The 22,891-nt window shown below is 34.6% G+C and overlaps 1 protein-coding gene across 2 annotated transcripts in view; it reads left to right on the top strand.

The window, feature by feature from the left end:
- Positions 1-667: 667 nt before the first annotated feature.
- The window catches only part of LOC131030403 (chromatin remodeling protein EBS), a 33,670-nt gene continuing 11,446 nt past the window's right edge, over positions 668-22,891 (top strand). Inside the window, exons 1-4 of one of the 2 annotated variants that reach the window (XM_057961228.2) lie at positions 668-1,234; positions 2,549-2,891; positions 3,002-3,070; positions 19,836-19,974. In XM_057961228.2, the coding sequence (XP_057817211.2) occupies positions 1,162-1,234; positions 2,549-2,891; positions 3,002-3,070; positions 19,836-19,974 (624 nt within the window). In that variant the 5' untranslated portion in view covers positions 668-1,161. Of the gene's footprint in view, positions 1,235-2,480; positions 2,892-3,001; positions 3,071-19,835; positions 19,975-22,891 lie in introns of both variants that reach the window. The other variant, XM_057961229.2, reaches the window with a different exon arrangement.

Below are 22,891 nucleotides of genomic sequence, written 5' to 3' on the forward strand. Positions count from 1 at the left end.
CCGGTAACTGTGCATAAACCAATATCCATGCCGAGACCACAATGTGCCGGTTCATCAATAAACCAATATAACCAGAGTGTCAAATCAACAATGTAGACCTCCAAAAAGATAAGTGTTGACATCAATGATAAAACCAATGCAACACATGACGAAGTCATCCACTATACCAACAAATATCACATTATTGCTTGAGTACAAAAAATGACTAGCAAGAATTCAAGTCATCTCAGATGAATGACTCACAAAAATATTATAATAATATACTATTATACAATCTAATAGTCGCTAACCATTACTCCAACTACAATTTCAACTATCATTGATGTGGTTCAAATACAATGTGACCAAACATATTGTTGATCCAAAAATTATGCCACCATGACTTCAATTGAAACTATTTAAATTCACAAATAAATTGAACATGTTTTAATAACTTTGTTATCTTAAAAAAAAAAAGTGATTACTATTTCATAATCTTTATCTTCATTAAATTATACATATTTAAAATTTTTTATTATCCTCCACAAAAACAATTACTATTCCACAATCTTTATCTACAATAAAGAAACTACTAAAAAATACAATCCCAATATCTCTGTTACTAAAGAGAGGACAACAACTAAAAAGTAAACCAAATATCATCAAGGAAATTAATATTTCTCCCAACGGTGGGAAACCCCAAAGACTTTGGAGCACACAATTTTATAGCCTCTGAATTTAGTCTTGTATCATAAAATAGATGAAAAAAAGGCATAAGATTCTTCCAGATGCAAGACAGACTCCCGACATTTTAGGGATTTAACTGCGGCTAGGGTTTAAAGTCAATCCTCACAAATTCATCAGTACCAGATCTTCCAGTATCATTCTGCTGCAGAAAACCCCTTTAAGTATCTCGATCATCTTAAAATTTCACAGGCGCGCATGGTGACGGTTTTGCATACCTAAGTTTGCAGTACGAGTGAGAATAGGGTGGTACGAGTCTCCAAGCCCCTCGGCAATGACATTATCCTTGCAAATCCCATATCCTCAACGCTCCTCCTATTGCGTTTATCGAGTTGAATTTAAGAGGGTTAACTGTCATTCAAACTTCAGTTAAGTTAGTTTAGCTCAAGCTCGTTTTGTAGTGGTTGAAAGAGAAACGAGTGAATTGATTGAGTGAGCATGGCGAAAACAAAGCCCGGAAAGAAGGACTTGGATTCTTACACCATCAAAGGAACTAACAAGGTCGTTAAAGGTATAATACCCTTATCGAGTTTCTATCTCTGTTTCTCTTCTTCAGTTTTGGGGTGCTTTACTCTTGATAAGTAAGCCTGTAAGAGAAAACCCTAACGACCCATTTAGCATTTTTTTTCCCTAGCCAATTCCTGTTTACAGTATTAGCAGTGATGGTTATGTTAAACTAGGCCTATATAATCATGTCCTACGAAACTCGTATGTTTATCTTACAGCAAAATTCAACTTTGATGTTTTTGGGAACACGTTCGACAGCAGTCAGTAATTATTATGTATGCTTGGGTGTGGAGTAACGTGCACACAACCGAATTAGTTTTCTGTTCACGTGAATACTTTACTTAACAGATTGACTGTAGTATTAAGCAGACATTTACTGGGCCGTTTGAGGATAGCGTCGTTGCTTCGATGTCTTAGATTTTAAGCTGCAAATGGTTTTTGTGATGGGTTTTATTTATGTTAAGAGTACAACTTTGGCACTAAAAGACACTTAAAGCTGTAGTACTTCTGTGCTATATAAGTTTCACTACAAGAAATTGATCGGGTTTGGTTTATCGGTTTTTCGTTATTATTTGCTGCATATCTAAACCATAATCCTTACCATGTAAAATAACTCCACTGCCCTTGCCAGATGATATCTGGCACTGTTATTGTGTAGGTGATCATCCTGTGAGGAGTTTGCTTTGACTGTGCCAGCTCAGCGTATGTTCTGTGCACATATCCTGAAACTTAAATAATGTTTGTAGTTTAGTAAACTTTAATCACTTAACATGGTATTACTGATAACCGTTTCTAGTTTCCTTGAGTGCCCATCTCTTATGGACTCTATTCAACTGTATTCTTTACACGGTATCAGGTTCCTGGAACTAGAAATCACTTCAAAATTTAGTGATCATTGTTCCTCTTTTATGTTGTCTTTGGAATACATAGCTGGAACTACAGCCAGAATACAACATTTTATGAATGACTGAGCTTCCATAACAAAATATACTTGACATTCTGTGTATGACTATATTCCACATGGACTTCATATGGGCACGGAATATCCAAAGCTATGCTTGCCAAGGTTGGGATTTTTTACTTTCGTTCATCAATGGAACCTGGATTACCATACTCTGTATACTAAATGTTATGGAAAATGCAATATCGGTTGCATCTTGAATAGTTTGCTCCTCTTGTTTCGTGTAATGATGCTGCAATCCAATGGGTTCTTTGGTACTTAGTATAATTGTGTTTCTTGTTGAATGCAGTTACTCTGCTGATATTCTGTGATTTTTTGGACAAATGTTTCACCAGTATGATTCCATTGATGATGCAGCGGGAGATTGCGTATTGATGCGCAACTCTGACCCAGATAGGCCTCCTTATGTTGCAAGAGTGGAGAAAATAGAGGCTGATAATCGAAACAATGTCAAAGTTCATGTGCGTTGGTATTATCGTCCAGAAGAGTCAATTGGTGGAAGAAGACAATTTCATGGAGCGAAGGAGTTGTTTCTTTCTGATCATTATGATATCCAGAGTGCACATACTATTGAGGGCAAGTGTACTGTACACACATTCAAAAATTACACAAAGCTTGACAATGTTGGTTCTGAGGATTACTTCTGTCGTTTTGAATATAAGGCTGCTACAGGCGGCTTCACACCAGACAGGGTGGCAGTGTGAGTTTTCTAATTGAGCCTTTTAGCTTTTACTAGGACATACTTTTCCCTGAGTATATTTGGTGTCTTATTCCAAATTCCTGAAACTAAACAAAAATAATTACTTTCAGGTACTGCAAGTGTGAGATGCCATATAATCCAGATGATCTTATGGTGCAGTGTGAAGGATGCAAAGATTGGTAAGATTTTTTCTGAATGGTAATCTTTTTTTTTCCTTTTCTTTTTCAATTATGTGATCAGTTTACATTTTGGTACCAATATAAGTTTACTTTTTTTGGTACAACCATCATGAAGTATGCTGAACTGTGTGATCCTAATGGGCTTTTTAAAGTTTTGTCTTTTATATTTAAGGCAGCATTATAGTGTAAGGATCAATTTAGCAAATGAGGAAACTTAAAACTTTTGGTTTGTTTTCCTTAAATAATAAATATTCAAGGTAGGATTAAGGTTTAGGACCCAATTAGCAAATATAGACACTAAGATCGAGTCAAAGAGCATATTTATGCATGCTGTGTTCCTTAGTCACCGGGTTTGCCGAATTTCATGGTTGAAGTTCGAAATTCGGCAAACATAAAAAAAATGTATAAAGTTCGTTGAAATTCGTTGCTAAATTCGTACGGAGCACTTTGTATTAGGTTTTTTCAAAACAAAATTCCTCCTGCTCGCGGCTAGGACACTACATATTTTTTCAAGGCATGACAACAAAGAAACGGTGGGTGAGAGGATATGTTTTACTCGACATGCCACCACGGGATCAGTCTGCTTGAAATCGTGATGGCTGTCGGGCAATAGATTTGGTAGAGTTCGTTCTTGGCTTAGCTTTCATTCATTCCACGACTGCTCTCTCTCTCTCTCCCGTCATTTTCATTCATTCCCACTGCTCTCTCCCGTCACGTTCCCATTGCTCTCTCCCGTTGTGACTTCTTTTGAAGAATTTAAATTTTCTTATATAGTTATATGTAGTTGATTTAAAACTTTTTAATGGTTTATAATTTTTTATAACATATATTTATTAAAAAATTAATATTATTTTATTTATATTAACATTTAATATATTTAAACTTAACATTATTTTACTTGTTTATTTTTTATTTTTAAATATTAATATTTAATAATAACTAAACATATTTAATTTGTCTATCTTAAAAAATTACATATGGCGAATTTAATTCGAATTTTATACATTTCGAATTTTTTCCTTGTCAAACTTCATTCAAATTTCAGAGCTGTTGAACTTTGAATTCAAATTCGAACCTGGTGACTTAGCTGTGTTCTATGTGTTCAATATAGAGCATAGCTGTCTGAGGCAGCTTCAAATTTGAGATTCAATAACCTTTCCCTGCATTATGTTAAGAGTCTGTGTGAGACTTTGATATAATGTGTCTGTGGAGGGAAATGTGAAATTTATTATCTGCACATGCTTGTTTCAGGATGAGTTGTGTGCAGGGGAAGGTTTTGTTTCACAGTATCGTGTATGTTTAGTATTGTGTTGGTTTCACGTTCTATAGCTGTCCGAGGCAGTTTCAAATATGAGATTTTATAACCTTTTCCTACATTATGTTGAGAGTCTGTGTGAGACTTTGATATAATGTGTCTGTGGAGGGACATGTGAAATTCATTATCTGCACATGCTTGTTTCAGGATGAGTTGTGTGCAGGGGTAGGATTTGTTTCACAGTAGCGTGTATGTTTAGTTTTGTGTTGGTTTCATGTTCTATAGCTGTCCGAGGCAGCTTCAAATTTAAGATTTTATAACCTTTTCCTGTATTATGTTGTGAGTCTCTGTGAGACTTTGATGTAATGTGTCTGTGGAGGGACATGTGAAATTCATTATCTACACATGCTTGTTTCAGGATGAGTTGTGTGCAGGGGAAGGTTTCATTTCACAGTAGCATGTATGTTTAGTTTTGTGTTGGTTTTATGTTCTATCCGTCTGTGCAAGGCAGCTATAAGGATACACTTAGCAAATATAGGATTATCAATGGCAGAATTGAAACTACTCTTCACAGAGCATGCTCATTCTTCCTGCATAGCTTTCCAAGGAAGCATTATTGAACTTTCATTTTCACTATCTTAGATTGTCTTTGCTTAGGCATATGCATTTTTAGTGAGTAGTATACCTAGGATCAGATGCCTCAAAGCTTGTTTGTGATCTGTGTGAGATTGGTTGTGAATTGAGATTTATTGAAATAACTTTATGAAATATGATAATGCTTTTCTCCCTTTGATCTGTGTTGGGGAGATCAAGATGAATTTTCGCACAACAAGCAGGTATCCAATTTTGAAACTAACTTCTAGCTTAAAAAATTCAAGGAATGTAAGACAATATTTTACAATTGCAAGCAGACTTTGTAGAACTATAAAGTAAGAGAAGACACTGATGTCTAAACTCAATTCAATGGGCATTTCCTCTCGCTATAACCTATTGTTCAGTTTATCGTTTGTTATTGAGTTAATGAGCTTGGGTACTATTGTTTGTTTTGATCTATTGGATTTTTTTCCCCTTTTAAGAGAGAATCGAGTTCTCACAGATTTTAGCTCTGTAGGATAATGAAGCCTTGAAGCTAAACAAGATTTCCATTTAGCATAAATTTCCTTTTGTTGTTGATTTGTTAGGGGATCATTTGTCTTATGGATTTCCCATTTCCTATGTTTGCACCTAAGAATATGTAGCTGTTGAGTGAAGCTTTTGTTTGCACTTCATGTAATTGGTCTCATTCATATATTGTATATTTTTTGATGTCTGTGTTGTATTCCTTTCCCTGTTCTTTTGTGCTTCATAATATTGGCTATCTCAGTGGATGGTAGATGAAAGATGGATTATATATACAATACTTTCAATGGCTATTCTTGGTTTTGTTACTCGTAGCATGTCAGGTAATTTTGATCATTTAAATGCATTCTCAGATGGAATTGGTCCCATTTTATTTCTTTTAAGTCATCTGAGCGCATTAAAGTGGGATTTGAAGAGGTGAGCTTGCTCTTTTTATTCATGATGTTGAATTAGGAAAACAAAAAATAGACAGGGTTATGCATATCATGAATACTCACTCAGCTATAGTGTATTGTGTTTATGTATCTAGTGGAGTTTTTTAACATTGCAAGAATGGAAGTGTCAGACGCCTTTGGATGGAAAGTTAATTTCACCACGAATATATTTAAAATTTATTTCTCCCCTTTTTATTTTTTTTCTTTCTCCAAGTTCTGTTAAGAAGTTTCAATTTTGGCTTGTGGACAATGATTTCTAGGCATGCCTTAGTCACATTTACTGAAATATCTGTAATTTATCGGAAAAACTGTTTTGTTTTGTACATTTTGCTCGGGTTTTTTTGTTTTTCTAGCTTTGGGATTTTTTGCTTTACGAGATATTCAATCCTATTTAAATGGGGGTAAATTACAGGATAATTTATCTAGCTTTCATTGTTAAGCGTTGTTCCAAGTTTAATCTATATGAACCTTTGGATAGGAGCATAAACAATCAAATGTGGGAATGAGCTCATAAAAAACAATGAAGTATCTAATGATGTGGTTGGTGCCAGGTGCAAGGTCAACTTATAATAGAAACTACTTTACCAAGGGCAATCTTTTTTTTTTTTTGGTTGAAAAAAAGTATATTAATGTCTATGAATGGCCAAAAAGGTCAGTCAATAAGCTCAAAAGCACATCCAATTACAATAGAGTGTTATGTGTCAGAGAAAGAACCCTTCTAAAAGTGTGAATAAGTCTAAAGCTAAAATTGCAAATAATTAAGACAAATTGCAGAATTTCTTTACTTGAAGATTTGTAAATATACATAACAAAAGGAACCCAAGGAGTAAGTAATCAGTCTGTATAAGTTACTTCAAAAAAGCTTAAACTACGAGCAACAATTTTTGCATCAGAGCAATCTAGTGTCTAGTAAGGATAATTTCTGGGTTGCCTACCATAATTTACTATAGTTCTTTGCAATTGATTTCCATATGCTAGTGGGTTATATAGAAATAAATCAAATAGTAAGTGACAGCTGGAACAATTCTAAAAGGTGGATAGCAATGAATTAGGAGAAGGTGGACTGCTGGAACAGTTGGAAGTTGAAGATACCATTGAATCGTAACTAGGAGTGTCTCTTCATCAAATCACTTGTCAGAATAATCTCGGTTGTAGCCCATATGCCGCTCAAGTGTTTGATTGTTTGTAAGAGGCTCTTTTCCATTTGAGCTTGAAACCTATGCTTCTTGATGTGCCATAAGCACAATAATAAGCAAGAAAGACTATAATAGTGTCATATCATCTGAGCTATTTATACAAGTCAAGTTCAGTTGTAGTGACGCTTACAAGGTTATTCTACACCTTCGTCCAAGTTCTCAAGCAATCATATCACCGTCTTCTTTTTAAGGAAGTAATTATGCATACTAATCATCAGCCATTTTAGTTCTTGAAATCTTATTCTAAGATCTGACATCATTGGTATTTGGAGTGGGCATCTTGGATTCAACAATTTCATTGGGTGATAAATCTGCAGATCTTCTTGGCCATCTTTCTCAAGTGATGATCTGGGTACTTGGTGGAAAATCTATGATGAGTGGGAATATTTGACATTTGATAGTGGCAAACCAAAATGCTCTCACTTTATTTTATGGGTTGAGTGATTGTATTAGTTCACTAAAATTAATGTTTCCATGGGCTAGCTTTGCCAACTTTCACTAGAGGAATCTCTCTCATCTTCCAATGGTGGATATTTTGGCATTAAGAAGACCTCGCAATGCCTTCAATGGTACTTTTTTGGTTTCTATTGGTGATAATTCGAGTTTTTGGGATGGGGGATAAGGAGATGTTGGGATGGGTTTCTAGGGATTGCAATTTTTTCCAAAATTGTGGGGATGGTGAGGTGATGACAATATATATTAATATGCTTGTGATCCTATCACAAATCATTATCGAGATGGGTTTAAAATTGAAAATATAGGTGTATTTTTTAACATTGGTTTAAATGTTGAAAAAACAATTTATGTAAATACTTTAATACGTTGGGTTTAGTATTAATGATGGGTTTATTTATTAATAAATTAAAAAAGTTATCTAAATACCTTCTATCATGACTCCATACACAATTTTTTAACAATAATAAATGTTGTGTGTATATTGCATACAATCGTGGCTTTGTAAAAAATCAAAGTTTGTGTGTATATTGCATACAATCGTGGCTTTGTAAAAAATCAAAGTCATTTTCCTTCAAACTATAAAATATTTTTCCTTTGTAAATGATTGAGGAAATAATTAGGTATGTCCACAACTAAGTTGCTAGTCTTGTTATGGGGACAAGTATGGGATCAGGTTTTGGGTATTCTTGTATGATAGTTTTTTCCTTGGGTACAAGTACAGGTATACTTTTAAGTCCAATGGTGGCTGTTTTTCTAAATCACCTAGCACTGAAACTTTCTGAACCTTACAACATCAATTTAATTGTGTTGTAAACTTGTTATGCAATCTTCACTGTTACTAGAAGTATAAGATATGAGTATGCGAGAAAGATGATCCCCTATATTCTTTGAGTCATATCTACTTACCCCTCTATACATCTGCTTAATAGGGCATTATAATGGCTAGTTTTGTGTTTTTTTAGTCACCTAGCAAAGTAAATTTCATCTAGGTTAGCTGTTGCCTTCCATGAAGAAAGCCAAAATGTGAGTATCTTTATTGTTGTTTAAAGTGTAGGGCATGTGTATTTTAGAAAGATGATCTCTTGTAACCCTTTGGGCATATCTATATACTCCTTTACAAATTTGCTGAAAGAACAATTGAAGTCCAATTGTTGTGTTTTAAATGTAAGAAAAATGTTTTTTTTGCTTTTTTGATTGGGATGATTGGCTTCACTTAGGGTTTGCCTTAGGCACCTTGGGTGAACATTAGGCCACCCCTCGAACTAGACCCATATGGGTACAAGGAGTTCTACTAAGCCTTGTAACATAGGTCCTAAAGCAATAAAAAATATTGTTATCCTACATTTAGATACTTGCAATTTGGACATACTATAAAAATGATTGCTAACTCATGTTTAGATGCCCGCGGTTAGGGCACACTATAAAATTGATTGCTATCTCACATTCAAAGGCATATGATCCTTTGTTGCCCTTGTGACATTTTTCTTTTGTCCTCGTGGTTTCGCAAATTGTTGCTTCAAAAAATCCTCTTTGCACTTTTAGACTATTGCATGCTATGTGTGCACGTCCTCAATTGTGACTTTAACATGACTCGTAGTGGATGGATGTTTTGCCCTCAATTAATCATCTTGGGAATGTCCTCATCTTGGAAATTTTACCATTGAGAATTACAGTTTTTGGTGTTGTCTTTGTATTAACAAACCTTCCTATTAACATCTTGGATTATATGAGCTATTACAAATACCACCTTGCTGAGAGGAACCCATTTTTGAGAACTTAGATATTGGCATGCCGTTTTGGACCAACATGATTGCATCTTTGTTGTTGTAAGATGGTTTTCTAAAATTTGAAGGTCCACAAGCCATTAATTTGTTCACTCTTAAGTGTTTTGAACAATTTCAAGTTGCCACTTAATATTATTTCAGATCACATGACTAGCGCTTTTTGGGTCATTTTTGGCAATCATTTTGGTTTATTGGTTGTTGTGCTTTTCACTTCATTTTATGTGCAAATTGATGTCGAGATTGAAATTTTTAAGTGCACTATAAGATTAGGTAACGAGACAACTATCTACATGTCATTTAACTTAGCTATAATCAAGCTCAAGTTGTACTGGCCATCTCCCTTGGAGGAGGAGGTTTATATTAGTATCTTTAGGCTACCATACCTAAGTTCTGTTAACCATTGGTTGAAGATACTTTGCTTGATGTTTTCATTCACATCACTCGCCAGGGGAAAATTACAGCATACCTTATCAGTCATAAAATGAAGTCTATTGACGCAGGTGAAATGGTTCTTTGAGTCATCTTTTCTAGTGAAGTTCCCAAATCTCATTGTCATGCCCCTAAATCAAATCACAAGCACTATTAATAACAAACTGAGGGATTAATAACATAGAGGGCAAACTAGGATAAATATTAATAATTTCTGAGCAGCGAATTCCCAAAAAAGGGCTGACTCAAAATAAAGATGAATAAAGTCAGACCAATCCGTATTATGGCCAACCTGTTTGAACTAAATTAAAATTTATATATATTACTTCAGGGCCGACTCCATTATGAATAAGGACTTAGGATGTCTATTTAAGAGGTAGAAAGGTTTGATTACCTCCAAGGCAGTGATTAAGATAGGGCAGTGATTGGGAGAAACAAACAACAATTAATGGCTGACCTCCTTAATATAAAAACAAATTGTATATATGGGCAATGGTCAGATGGTTGAGAGACACCACCTTTAGGAAGGAACATGACATGGAAAAGACATAACCCTCCACCACCGGTTGATGATATATATAATACTTGCCTGAGTGCTGGTCAGCAATAAATATTGCTGACCGGCACTTAGGGTAGGGAATCAAGCAAGTAAATCAAATTAGAACATCTGTATCTACCGAAGGAAGGAATCGATCAGATTGGAAAAACATTTTATTTATTTGATCCAGATAAGATAATTCAAGAAGAGGGTTTCTTAGAGTCATATAAAACTGAGTATAAGCAGTCGATCAGGCTGTAATAAGATAAACATCAGAATTATACACCATCAAGTATTTGGAATGCAATAGGGGCAATAATATCATGCATCTATAATCTTTAATGTAGAATTTGTATCAATTTATTAATAAACTTTGTAAATCTAGTATGTTTCTTCAAGTTTGTCCATTCTGTATTTCTATAAACAATCATTACAGGAATGGTGGGAAATATATTAGGGAAGAGGTGGTAGACAGGGTTCCCCCAAATTAAGTAGGCCACCCCAAGGGATGGAATCATTAAGGATGGATGTTCTTGTCGCTTGTGGGCCAAGGGGCGAGTTGTCTTGGTTAGATGTTGCGTGCTCTTGGGCTTAATTGGACTGAACAGTCTTCCTCAATGACTTGGGTTCCCTTGAATTAAGCAGGCCACCCCAAGGGATGGAATCATCAAGCTGGATGTTCCTGCCGCTTATGGGCCAAGGGGCGAGTTGTCTTGGTTAGACATTGTGTGCTCTGGGGCTTAATTGGGCTAAACAGTAATTGGGTACCCTTTATGGCTTTCCTCTCCAAACCCTACTATAGTTGATTAAGGGGATGTTATGGTAAATCGATGTATTAAACAAAGGAGACAAAAGGCTCCTTAAATAGATTTACAAAGACAATGTTTCTAAATGAAACAATTGTGAACTAAGGACATAATAAGAAACTTCCTAAAGCAACTAAGCTGACCATTAAAGAAACATTACAATATTTTAATACCCTCCCTTAATGGTCATCGTTCTTACTACCCTACAAAGACAATCTGCAGGTCTTTTGGTCACAAATGCATAGAAGGCTGCCCTCTTCTAGTCACAAATGCAAAGAAGGCTGCTCCCTTCTAGTCACAAAGGCATAGAGAAAGCTGCCCCCTTCTCTGCAGAATGCTCTGCAAAATGAGCCTGCTGTTGAGACCTCCTTGATTCTACAAATCTTTTGGAAATGACCAAGATAACCAAAACAAATTGAGATTCGTCCAACCTGATGTTGGGAAGCAAAATTGTCCCCCTCCCTGTAGCCAGAGATATTGAGAACAATTTCTCAAACTAAAACCATGATTTTGAGGAGAAAATCGCCAAACCTGAACTGCTTTAGAAAAACAACCACGATTTTGTGGAAAAAATCGGCAAACCCTTGTGTAGATTGTTGCCCTAGCAAACTCTAGGTGCGATCCAAAATAGTTGCAAGAAACCACGATTATTTGTGGAAAAAATCGAGCAAAACCCTCTATACAAGGAAAATTACGATTTTTGGGAGAAAATCGCACAAAACCCAGACATAATTTTTGAGGAGAAAATCGAAAAAACGAGATGATTTTTGAGGTGAAAAATTGATCAAAACCAAACACAATTTTTGAGAAGAAAAATCGATCAAAACCTATAAACGAGTTTTAAGGAGAAAATTTAAAAAACCTAGAATAGTTTTTGTAAGGAAAAAATTATAAAACTCAAATATAATTTTTGAGGATAAATTATTAAACCCACCACTAATTTTTTATGGACTAAAATTAGAAAACCCACCACTGATTTTTAACGGAGAAAAATTAGAAAAACCAAACAGTAATTTTTCATGGACAAAATTTAGAAAACCTAAAAAAAAGAGAGCCCTCTCGAACTACGAAAACCCTAACCAGGGCAAACACAAGCAAACCCTTCTCACGTGCTACAAATTCTAGACACGATTTGGCTGAATGGAGAAAACACGGGCAATGACCATAAAGAAATCACGCAAGTGAAGAATGAACTAGATGCATTTTTTCAGACAAAATGGCCGTCGCAATTTCTAGTGCTAGTGAGCTAAAAACGGGCACCAAAAACCAGTCGATGCAAAAAAAGGGCAGAAAATCTTTGCACACAGAGATGTCGACGTTTCTCAGTCTCACGTGAAGGTCATGAGCACTAAAAGTCGCTTGCGGCCTTGCATCGCCCAAAAACGACAAATAATGAAAAATGCGGGCCAGTAAACAGATTCGATTTTTAAAATCGCCCAGAACAGTGAAAACCGTCACAAAAACGGCATTGAAACCCCACAAATTTGAGAAACGTGAGCACATGCCAATTAACACTTCAAAAATGGGATAAATTGTAGGCACAAAGACGTGTGGGCTTTGTGAGGGCCGAAAAACATAGAATGTGCCGCCGAATAGGAGAAAAGCGCAACAAAAGAGATCTCTCAGGTTGAAAAAACAACTCCTGATGCAACGAAAAAACGGCCCCCAGATTTTTACACAAACCCTTGAACATGCAAAAATACGATTTTGCAATAGACAAAAACCCATGAAAATCAGAAGAAAGCTCCAATGATTTCAAAAAACCTCGAACGACTTTTTTTTGTAAAAAATCGAAAAACAAATTTCTGAAAAAAAAAATTTCCAGATAAGAAGAGGCTGCAAATTTTTAATTTAAAAATTTGCTAAATTCTGAAAAACCCCATCGATCAGCTCTGATACCATGTTATGGTAGATCAATGTATTAAACAAAGGAGACAAAGGCTCCTTAAAAAGATTTACAAAGACGATGTTTCTAAATGAAACAATCGTGATCCGAAGACAGAAAAGGAAACTTCCTAAAGCAACTAAGATGACCATTAAAGAAACATTACAATATTTTAATAGGGGAATGGATTATTGATGCTTGATTTCTAAGATCAACAAGTTGCATGGTTTATCTAAGTAGGTTAAGATGATTATTGACATATATATGCATTTGTATTTGTTGTTGGATTCCTAATCCCTAATAGAAATGAATTATGAATTATATATCAAATTTTAACTAACATGGTTGTAGGACCTAAACCAGAATTTATGTTGATAACTATATTTGCATTTCGTATTTCAATTGAATTTGTGATTTTAGGGCAAGGTCTAGGATCATCCCAAAAGGGGACATTACACTTATTTAGAAATGCAAGGCAATATCCTCTTAGTAGGGAGGAAATGACAAGGGCATCTAACATGGTCAACAATTTACTATAACCACATTCATATGCAAGTGGGTTATATAAAAGTAAATCAAATAGTAGGTGAACAACTAAATTGTAAAGGATACATAGTGATAAATTTAAAGTAGATAAACATTTGAACAACTAGAAAGGGTAGATAGGATTAATATCATAAATAAAAAGTAGGTGGATAGCTGGAACAACAAAAAAATTAAAAATAAATTAAAAGTGGGTAGATAGATGGGAATGTTAAATGTCATTGTAAGCTTTTTAGCCTATGTATAGGCTTTTACTATGTATACAAACACTCAAAAATGATATACCTATCCCACTAGAAAGCCTTCTGGCAAGGTAAATGTTTGCCAAACCTCCACAATCCCTAGCTATTGCTCTAAATCACTTACAAAGTTGATTAGGATAGATAAAGGGTATTTTGGGCATTTTAGATAGGGATCTAGAACAAAATTGACAATGCTTTGCCTTTGTCATCTCATGGCATCCAAGTGGCATTTACAAAAAGTCATATAGAGAATGACTTGTGGGGTTCAAATAATTTGGTATTTTTTTTGAGATCTTAAGGCAATCAATGCTATTTAGAAAGCATCGACAATATAAAATTTGTGCAACCAATAAAAAAAAATATTGGGAGTCCTTAGTGTGAGTTCTAGGGCACAATATTGTAAATCTCTATTCATATAGCATATGGATCACATTGTAATGGGTGTAAAATTGATGGAATCCAACACACCATTGGCATTGATTTATGTTGATTTACACATGGGTGCACTTGTTATGTTCTATATGTTGCTTGTTGCTTGTTGCTAATATGTTAAAGAACTTTTCTATTGGAGAATTTGATGGTTCTATTGGAGTTATTGATATTGCATTAGGCAGATAGGATCTAAGGGGGTCAAAGAGGAGGTTTGAGGTACTCCATAGGAGTACGGAGTACCTTAACCATCTCAAATTAGCATTTTGCTCATGAAATGTGTACATTGCTTTAGAGGCACTAGATCTTCATATTGTCTTCCCTTTGGATCAACCTTTATTCATTTGAGGAAAAATATGTTATTTTGATTTGCATCTATAGAGGTGGAGTATATCTCAATTAAGTAATCGAGTATTGTACCATTGGATGTGGAGTATGTCTCAATTCACAAGTAGAGTGTTGCATTGTGGATGGTGTGCATGTCTCAAGTCAAATGTAGAGTGTTGGTGCTTGTGGATAGAAGTATGTCTTGATTCACAATTATTAGTGGATAATAAGGTCTTGTTTCACAAGTATCGATGGATAGTAAGTGTATTACCACTTATATGTTTAATAAGATATGTGGAGCATGCCGCCTAAATATGTTTTAAGTTTCCCCAACTATAGGTTATTTTAGAATATTAATTAGGTTAGTAGAATAATGATGAGTTTTGTGTTAGACCCATCTAAAGAATTGGTTGTAGCCTTGTAGGTTGTTATATAAATGAACTCCACTATGTTGTATAAAAACATCCTATAGAAGCAATGGTGGAAGGGAAAGAGATCAATGGTTCGATTTAGTTGGATGACATTGATCTATGTTTGGATTGAATTGCTAAGGATGTGTAGCCTCATGTTTTACTAGTAGAAAGTTGCTAATTTTGAATGGGAAGTAGCAAAAGAGGCAATAGAAGCAAGAGTTGAAGCAATTAGTATGGGTTGGACTAGATGATCATGTGCTTGAGGATGTATTTGTTCTCAAGGAGAAATCTCTTCCATTGAGTATGTGTGTGCAATCAATGAGGAGGCTTAGTTGGAGGAGAAATTTTTCAATTATTTTATGGATTTGTAATTTTGTATTATAATTGTCAATCATCATATGATATTTTTATGTGCATTATACCGCTTTTTGGTCTAAAACTAATAGAAAATATTCCTGTGTTCTCAAAATTCTCATTTTCTGCTTTTAAATTGTATTTTGCATATTTCTCATGTTCAGTTTGTGATTTATGTATTTTTAAATTATGCCTTGTCCTATTTCAAAATCAAAATATTGAGTTAAGTCCATGATCCAGAACTATGCTTTGAGCTATTGATGGACAGGGTCATGAAGTAGAGGGATTCAACAAGAAAGCCAACCTTGCATGAATTTTATGACATTGTGGCTTACAAGAGAGTTAAGACATGGACCACAGTCCTTGCTTTTGAGGTCATCCATGGGCTTGCTTTCACATGTATGCTGCAAAAGCTACGAGGGTGTTCAATCTAAGTGGCACACATTGCAAAAGGTAATGGTTGAGGATATGAAGTGGACCTTGGAAAGTCCTCAACAATATGGTCAAGTAGGTTAACATGCATAAAGAGATTACTGCTTGCTTGATCCTAGATGTCAATACAAGTTAGAGGGCTCACCCTATTGAAAAGTATGGGGGGCTCAAGACTTATTTCAAATTAGTCAACAACCACCCCTCATGTAGAGTGGGCCAATCCTAGCCTTGGGTCCACAGAAGTGATAAATGGCTTAAGTATTATGTTTTTAAAGATACAGGATGTACTAATTTAGTTAGAGCAGAAACCTGGGACAACTAGGACCACAAGTTTAGGGTTGTGGATGTGAGCTTTCAAATGTGTTGCTTGTTTGTTGTTCTCCTACAGCTGGGTTCAAGAAAGCAACTTTTGTTTTATTTATTACTTTTAGTCAAACACTGATCTCTTCTATCTTTTTGTGTATTCAGAAGGATTCTAAATTTATGAAGACAAATTGTTTTCGTTTCTGGAATATAGTGCTTTGTCTTTTGTTTTGTTTGGCTTTCTGCTTTACTTTTTATTAGAAGCCCAGAAGATTTTTAAGTCTACGAAAATAAATCTTGGGTGCATAACTTAGTAGCAGAAAAAATATAGAACACAGAAGAGCAGTTTGAGTGTAATTTAATTTCAGCTTTGTAAAACAACAATTTCTATTCGTAGTTGCAGCAGTGTGTGTTTTCAGGTTATTGTACTTGTGTCTGCTGTTTTGATTGAAGTTTTATTTTGTAATTAAGATTACTTTTGAAGTATAGAACCTGCCTATCTTGGTCTGAATTTTAACATGGTACAATAGCACAATATTTGAAATCTTCTATGTACCTGAATGGAATTTGCTGCTGCCTGTGAGAGGGAGTTGTTTGGAGATTTCAGTGCCTTTACTTTATGATTGAAGTAACTTGGAATTATCAGAGGTTGTAGGGTGTATTACTCTATTTGCTCTATAGGTTGGAGTGTTGATCTGCCCCTGTGATAGGTTGTTGATCTGATTTATTGAAGCATCTTCTAGGCAGTCACACTCTCTAAGACCAACACTAAGCGTGTTTGCAGCTGTTGGAACACACTACAAGGTGAAGCATGAAGCAAACAGGAATATAAAAAAGTTTAAGGCTAGATTTGTTGCATAATTGTTCTCTCAGAAAGAGGAAGTTGACCATTGTTTGGCTTTTGCTCCAGTTACATGATACACCTAATCCTTGTTTTAGTCTTTGTTATTTGTTTGATAAATCTTATTTTCTAGTTTTAGTCGTGTATGCACATTGTAGATGACCGAATCCTTACAAGAAGCAGTGAGAAGCTCATAACATAGTTCAAGAGGGAGTTGGCATCCAAGTTTGATATGAATGATACCAGCTTTATGTATTAATTTTTGGGTTTTGAGGCTGGCAGGGCAAAAGAGAAGTTGTCCTAAGTTGAGGAAAGCATATGATAGCGATTCTAAAGAAATTTTTGATAATGCTACTCCATTGGCTCCAAATTGAAGTTCATTGTAGAGTCAAAATCAGATTTAGTGGAGCTTTTGTGGATAAACACTCGATAGGTTTCCTCTTGTATCTGGTAAATACTATACTTGATATTTGCATTGCAGTGAATGCGTTGAGCCAAGGCAAATTTACTGAACTGTTGCAACTCATTTGTGTCAATACTTAAGGGTACATTTCATTATAGATTGAGGTATGTTGGAGATGAAGATTTAATGGTGAATGTAGTAGCATTAAGCTCAGTTAAAGTAGAGTACATAGTAGCTTCTTCTACTAGTTGTGAGGCTATCTGGCTCCTCACATTTATAGCAGGAATACTGATCAGATGTTTGAGCTGACAATAGTTTATTGTGATAATCAGAGTTGCACCAAGCTTTATGAGAATTTAGTGTTTCATGATCACTCCAAGCATACAGATATTAGGCATCATTTCCATAGAGACAAAGCTCAAAAGGGAGTAGTAGATCTCAGTACGTTTCCTTTTATGGGCAGGTTGCAAACATTTTTACAAAAGCCCCTAGCCAAAGGAAAATCTGAAATATTGAGAGAGAGATTGCATTTGATGGAGAACACTTTCCTTGCAAAGGGTGAGTGTTAGCTTTTTTAATGTTTTGCTTGGCCAATTGTTATTCTACACATTGGTGCAAGAAAACAGTTTTAACTTTAATATATTTATTTATTATTATTGTTTTTCTTTCAATTCTATTTTTATTTAAGTGCTAGACTCTTCTAGCTTTTGTAGCTTTTCATATATTTACAGGGATTCTAAATTCATCAAGTTGTTTTTGTTCCTAGTTAAAGCACTTGCACTCCTATTTCATTTAGCTTTTTGCTTTAGTTTTCTGTAAAACCCTAGAAGATTCTCTTAGTCTATAAAAGAGATCTTGGGAACATAACTTAGTAGGGGAAAAATATAGAATACAGAAGCACAATTTTGAGTGTAATTCAGTTTCATTTAGTAAATGGCAATTTGTTGTTCATATTCTCAGCAGTTTGTATTTGCAGGTTATTGTCAGTCCTTTTTTTCCAAGTATGTGTAGATGATGGGATTGGGGTTTTATTGTTTGCAAATGATGAGGTTTAGTGATTCATTTATGGAGGATTCCCCTTTCAAGTTAGTAGTTGGAGAGTTCCTTGGGTTAGGAGGTTCAAATTCATTTTGGGTGTGACCATTCTGGTAGCATACATTGGGGTGGTAATTTGTGGTGTGTGACCAAGGTTTGAATTGGGTGATTTTAAGAAGTGCACATAAGCATTTGAGCCCTATGAGCTCAAAATAAAAAATCAACAGAGGTTTTTTAGAAAGCAATATATATTTTTTTTGATAGGGTTAACTCCTTGATTTTCTACTTCAAATATTTGACAACAATTTCATCTGCAACTATCACTATTTTTTATAAGTTCTTATAAAAAAACAAGCCCACTTTATGAAACTTTTTGACTTTATGACAATGATTATGATGAATACTTTTAATTCTCTTTAAGGTCAAGCTAGTTTGAGGGATCGGTTTGAATGTATCATTCAAGCATACAAATATTATCTGTCTTCAATTTGGCTGAGTAATACACAATTGAAGCTCTAATTGTTGTTGTCATTGCGATCCTCTTTGTTTTCTGATTTCAAAGTGTCTGATTATAAGGCACCTTACAAGAGAAAAAGGGAAACAAAATACTACTAGAAGCCATTCATAAACACAAGGATGAAACATAAATTCTCTTATAATATCTTTTCTATGTTTGAAGATGTTGGGAGTGAAGGGTATGCAGACTCTTATAATTATTGTAAGCTAAATTATTTTGAAGAGCAATTGAGTTATGAAATTGGGTGATGAAATATTTTTGCATTGTTAAGATGGGGCATGTTAAAAGAAAATAGTTTCATCTTCTACTTCATTAGTGTCATAAATTTTATGAGAATGGCTACCCATGGTGTATTAGGGTTAGTCCAACAACCACTTTCAAAGTGTTATTTCTTATGTTAGCAAATACTCATTTGTTCTCTTGGCCGATTCCATCATGTTTATTTTAGCAATAATCTCTTGAGTGAAAATTCAGGTTGATATTTGTTTATTTAAAGTTCAGGGGTATTTTCAGCTATAAAGCATTGCACTCTACAATGCACAATTGTAACATTTAAAAAATATAGGCTTGATAAGTGTGTACTACAATAAGTGAATCATTCCACATAAATCTTAAGATTATCATGCAACAATTTAATAGAATATGCATCGTTAATTGGATCCTGGACCTATAATTGGGAAAACCTAAAATGCATCTTTCTAGATTAAGATTGTAACAATTTCTATTTTCTTACACTTATGCTGCAGCAGTACTCTTCGTATAGTATTGTAACTGTACTAGATTAAAGAATAAACTTTAGGCTTTTTTTGGGAGGAATCTTAATTCAAATTGTTCTATACGTTATTATTAGATGCATTTTCAATTTTCATATCTTAAGAAATAACATATTGGGTGTCCATACATACAGGTTAGATATAATATTTTTTTTATTAGCATATTTAGTTTTGGAAACTTCTGCTGTCAATTATGTATGGACTGTGATTTTTCTCGACTTTCTAAAACCTTTCATATTATTCTCATCCAGGTTTCACCCATCATGTGTGGATATGACTATAGAGCAAGCGAAAAAATTAGAACATTTTGTCTGTTCTGACTGTTCATCTGAGGATGATGATAAAAAGTCACGCAACTCTCATCCAATTTCACCACCCAATGAAGTAAAGGTGAGACTAAATTTTTCTCAGCAGAAATAAATAATAATGTAATGTACTGTTGATGTATTTTTTTAACTTTTTTATTTTGAATTTTAAAGATGACAAATTTTACTGATAAATTCATCAGTCACATTAGCACATAATAAGACTGATTATGAAATAATTAGATTGAACACCAAAAAGTGGGAGATAATGAATTCCCAAGGTTGACAAGCTATAATTTATTTATGAAATTTTTTTCTTATCTGTTTTAAAAATCTTTTATGACTTCACTTATCATTTTTAAGTTTAGAAGATTCACAAAGTTGATGTGTAATATTAGTAACTAGTGTACTAATGCAGCAAACTATGAGGGAACACGATATCCTAATAGTGTACAAGCTAAAATTTCTGTTTTGTGATTAATAATTATAGATTCTCATTGAAATTTATCAGACAGAATTTAGAGCTCTTTGTAGTGAAAGTTGTAAAGCACACAGCCTACCTATTAGAACCGAACTCTTCTGGTTTAGACAATTGAAGATTTTACTTTAGGAAAGCTTAAAGATATGACGTGTAATTATGACACACTAAGTTGCTGAATCGTGGGATTTTTCGGGCGATTCCAGGTATGAAATGTACTGGAATTGGATTTTGAAACGAATCTCCTGTGGGTGCGTCCGGGGTTCGTGTTTTTAAATGTCAAAATGTTTTCAAAATGTTTAGTGATTCTAGTTTGATCTTTTTGATATTCTTAACACCTACAGTGCTGATTAGTGAACTCAGAACTTGTCTATCATGAGATTCTAGTTTGATCTTTTTGATGTTGAAAACTGAGTTTAAATTAGTATGTCATGATGCAAAATTTAAAAACTGTAATGGTTTTGTTTAGCATATGTATTGGTATATGACATTCTAAACTTAGTTCTATTGTATACAATATATATATTATTTTTGTATGGATGTATCGAAAACATACCCAACCCCCTAAAAAATTTCTGCTGTACCAGCGTTTTGTACCCATGTACCCGTTCCCGTTACCATACCCAATTTGGCAATTTAGATGACACATTCTTGGGTAAATATATCCAACAAATTTGAAGTCTGTCGAAGGAAATTTCTTAAGAAATTCAGGTTATTATAGATTGGCATTTTCTGTAAGTATAGGGTTTTACGAATTCTGTGGTCCATATGTAATTTTAAGGGTGAATTCAAGATCACAATCTGTGGTGTTGAATAGATATTTCAAATTGATACTATGCAATGGAGGTAATGAACCCTTTAAATGCTATTGATATCACTGGGAGTGTAGCTTTTGGACTGCTCAGTACTTTTTTTTCTAATTAAGTGAACTTGTTTCTAGTCGTTGATCTATGGAATATTTGCCTCTTACCTGTGATAGGAGTTGTAGGTCTCCGTCGATCCATAGACCACTGGGTTACTAACCCTAGTGATGCATTAGCAATGAATTCCTAAACTAGCTTGTGCATTCTACTCTTAGCATACCCCGCCTTATTGATCTATCAACTTGCAGCAAGAAGTATTCAAAATATAGAAAGGAAAATGCAGTAAATAAAACAGAAAACACAATACATAATACCAGTTTCCTCTGGAGAAAACTTAATTGTATTTTGAGCCTTAGAAGAGAGTTGTGACCTCCAAAATAACATTCTGAAGTGGTTTCTTTGGCAGCTCTAGAATCTTAAAACCAGAATGCAAGACATTCAAACTGCTTAAGTAAAGGATAATATCATAATACTGAAGGAGGCAATAACAATGGGGCTTTTGACTAGGATTTTTGGGAGGAAGTAAACAAGTTCTTCACTATGCTTCATAATTGGGGAAACCTTGATTAAAGGATGTCTACGCTTCAGAAAAATCAGGATAATTTGAATAGCAATCTTGCAGATGTTGTGGGATTTAGCAAAAACACAATTAAGAATTCAACAACTAGCCTATTTGTCTTTCAGACTAAACTACAGAAGAGGAAAAGAAAGACATTTGGAGTTCTGGCTAATAGAACTAAAGTTGAATTTTCTGCCCACAGGTCCGGTATCATTTAGCTGGATGAAGAACCTCTAGAAAGTTCATTTGAGGACCAGGTCAATTTTTATTACCAACTAGTGGCATGCAACTTCAGGCCTTAAGAAGCTAAACTATGGTTGTGTTCTGTTTTGGTTTCTCTATCATTTGTCTATATATTTATTGTTTTTCAGTTGTTTCTTCTTTTGGTTGCTGTTCCCGTTGGCAATAGGGCTTTTTTTGTAAGTTCCAGATCTTGTGGAGTCTGTCTCTTTTGCTTGATAATAATAGGAGAGGGTAAACCTATAGTAAATGTATTACATTGGTTTAATAACTCTAATCCCAACTCATTCACTCTTGCATAACTTGATCTAACTTAACGCCATGCATGCTACATGTGGACCACTCAATAACAATCCTCATACACTATGAACAAAATAATATGAATAATTACATGCTCTCCCTCTTCAATAATTTCTCACTTTGGAGTAGAACCTCATGCTACATGAGTAGTTCATATTCCCATGTATCATCTTTTGTGGGAAATTGTTTCTACCTGAGGTGTCCAGTAAGAAATATACAACTTATACGATCTCTGTGGTGGGTGATAACTGCATAAAGCTCAAAAATCAATTTGATCTCCTTGTCCAATTCTAGGATCCTAATTCTCAGTGGAATGGATAGTTTGATTGGCTACTTGAGGCAAGAGACATGGAGGACATTGTGAATTGCAAGGATGATGGAAATTTAAACACATAAGTCACTCTAGTAATCTTGTGAAATACATTGTAGGGAAAATAAACTTGAAGACCTTTTTTTTGGTTCAAGTGTGGATTGCTTGTAGTGCTAAAGCTGAAGATGGACGTAGTCACTCGCAAGAATTGATGTTTGGTATAGTATTGGTTTAAACTTTATTTGTTGCTTG

Source organism: Cryptomeria japonica, chromosome 7, assembly GCF_030272615.1.
Source record: "Cryptomeria japonica chromosome 7, Sugi_1.0, whole genome shotgun sequence".
Lineage (NCBI taxonomy): Eukaryota > Viridiplantae > Streptophyta > Pinopsida > Cupressales > Cupressaceae > Cryptomeria > Cryptomeria japonica.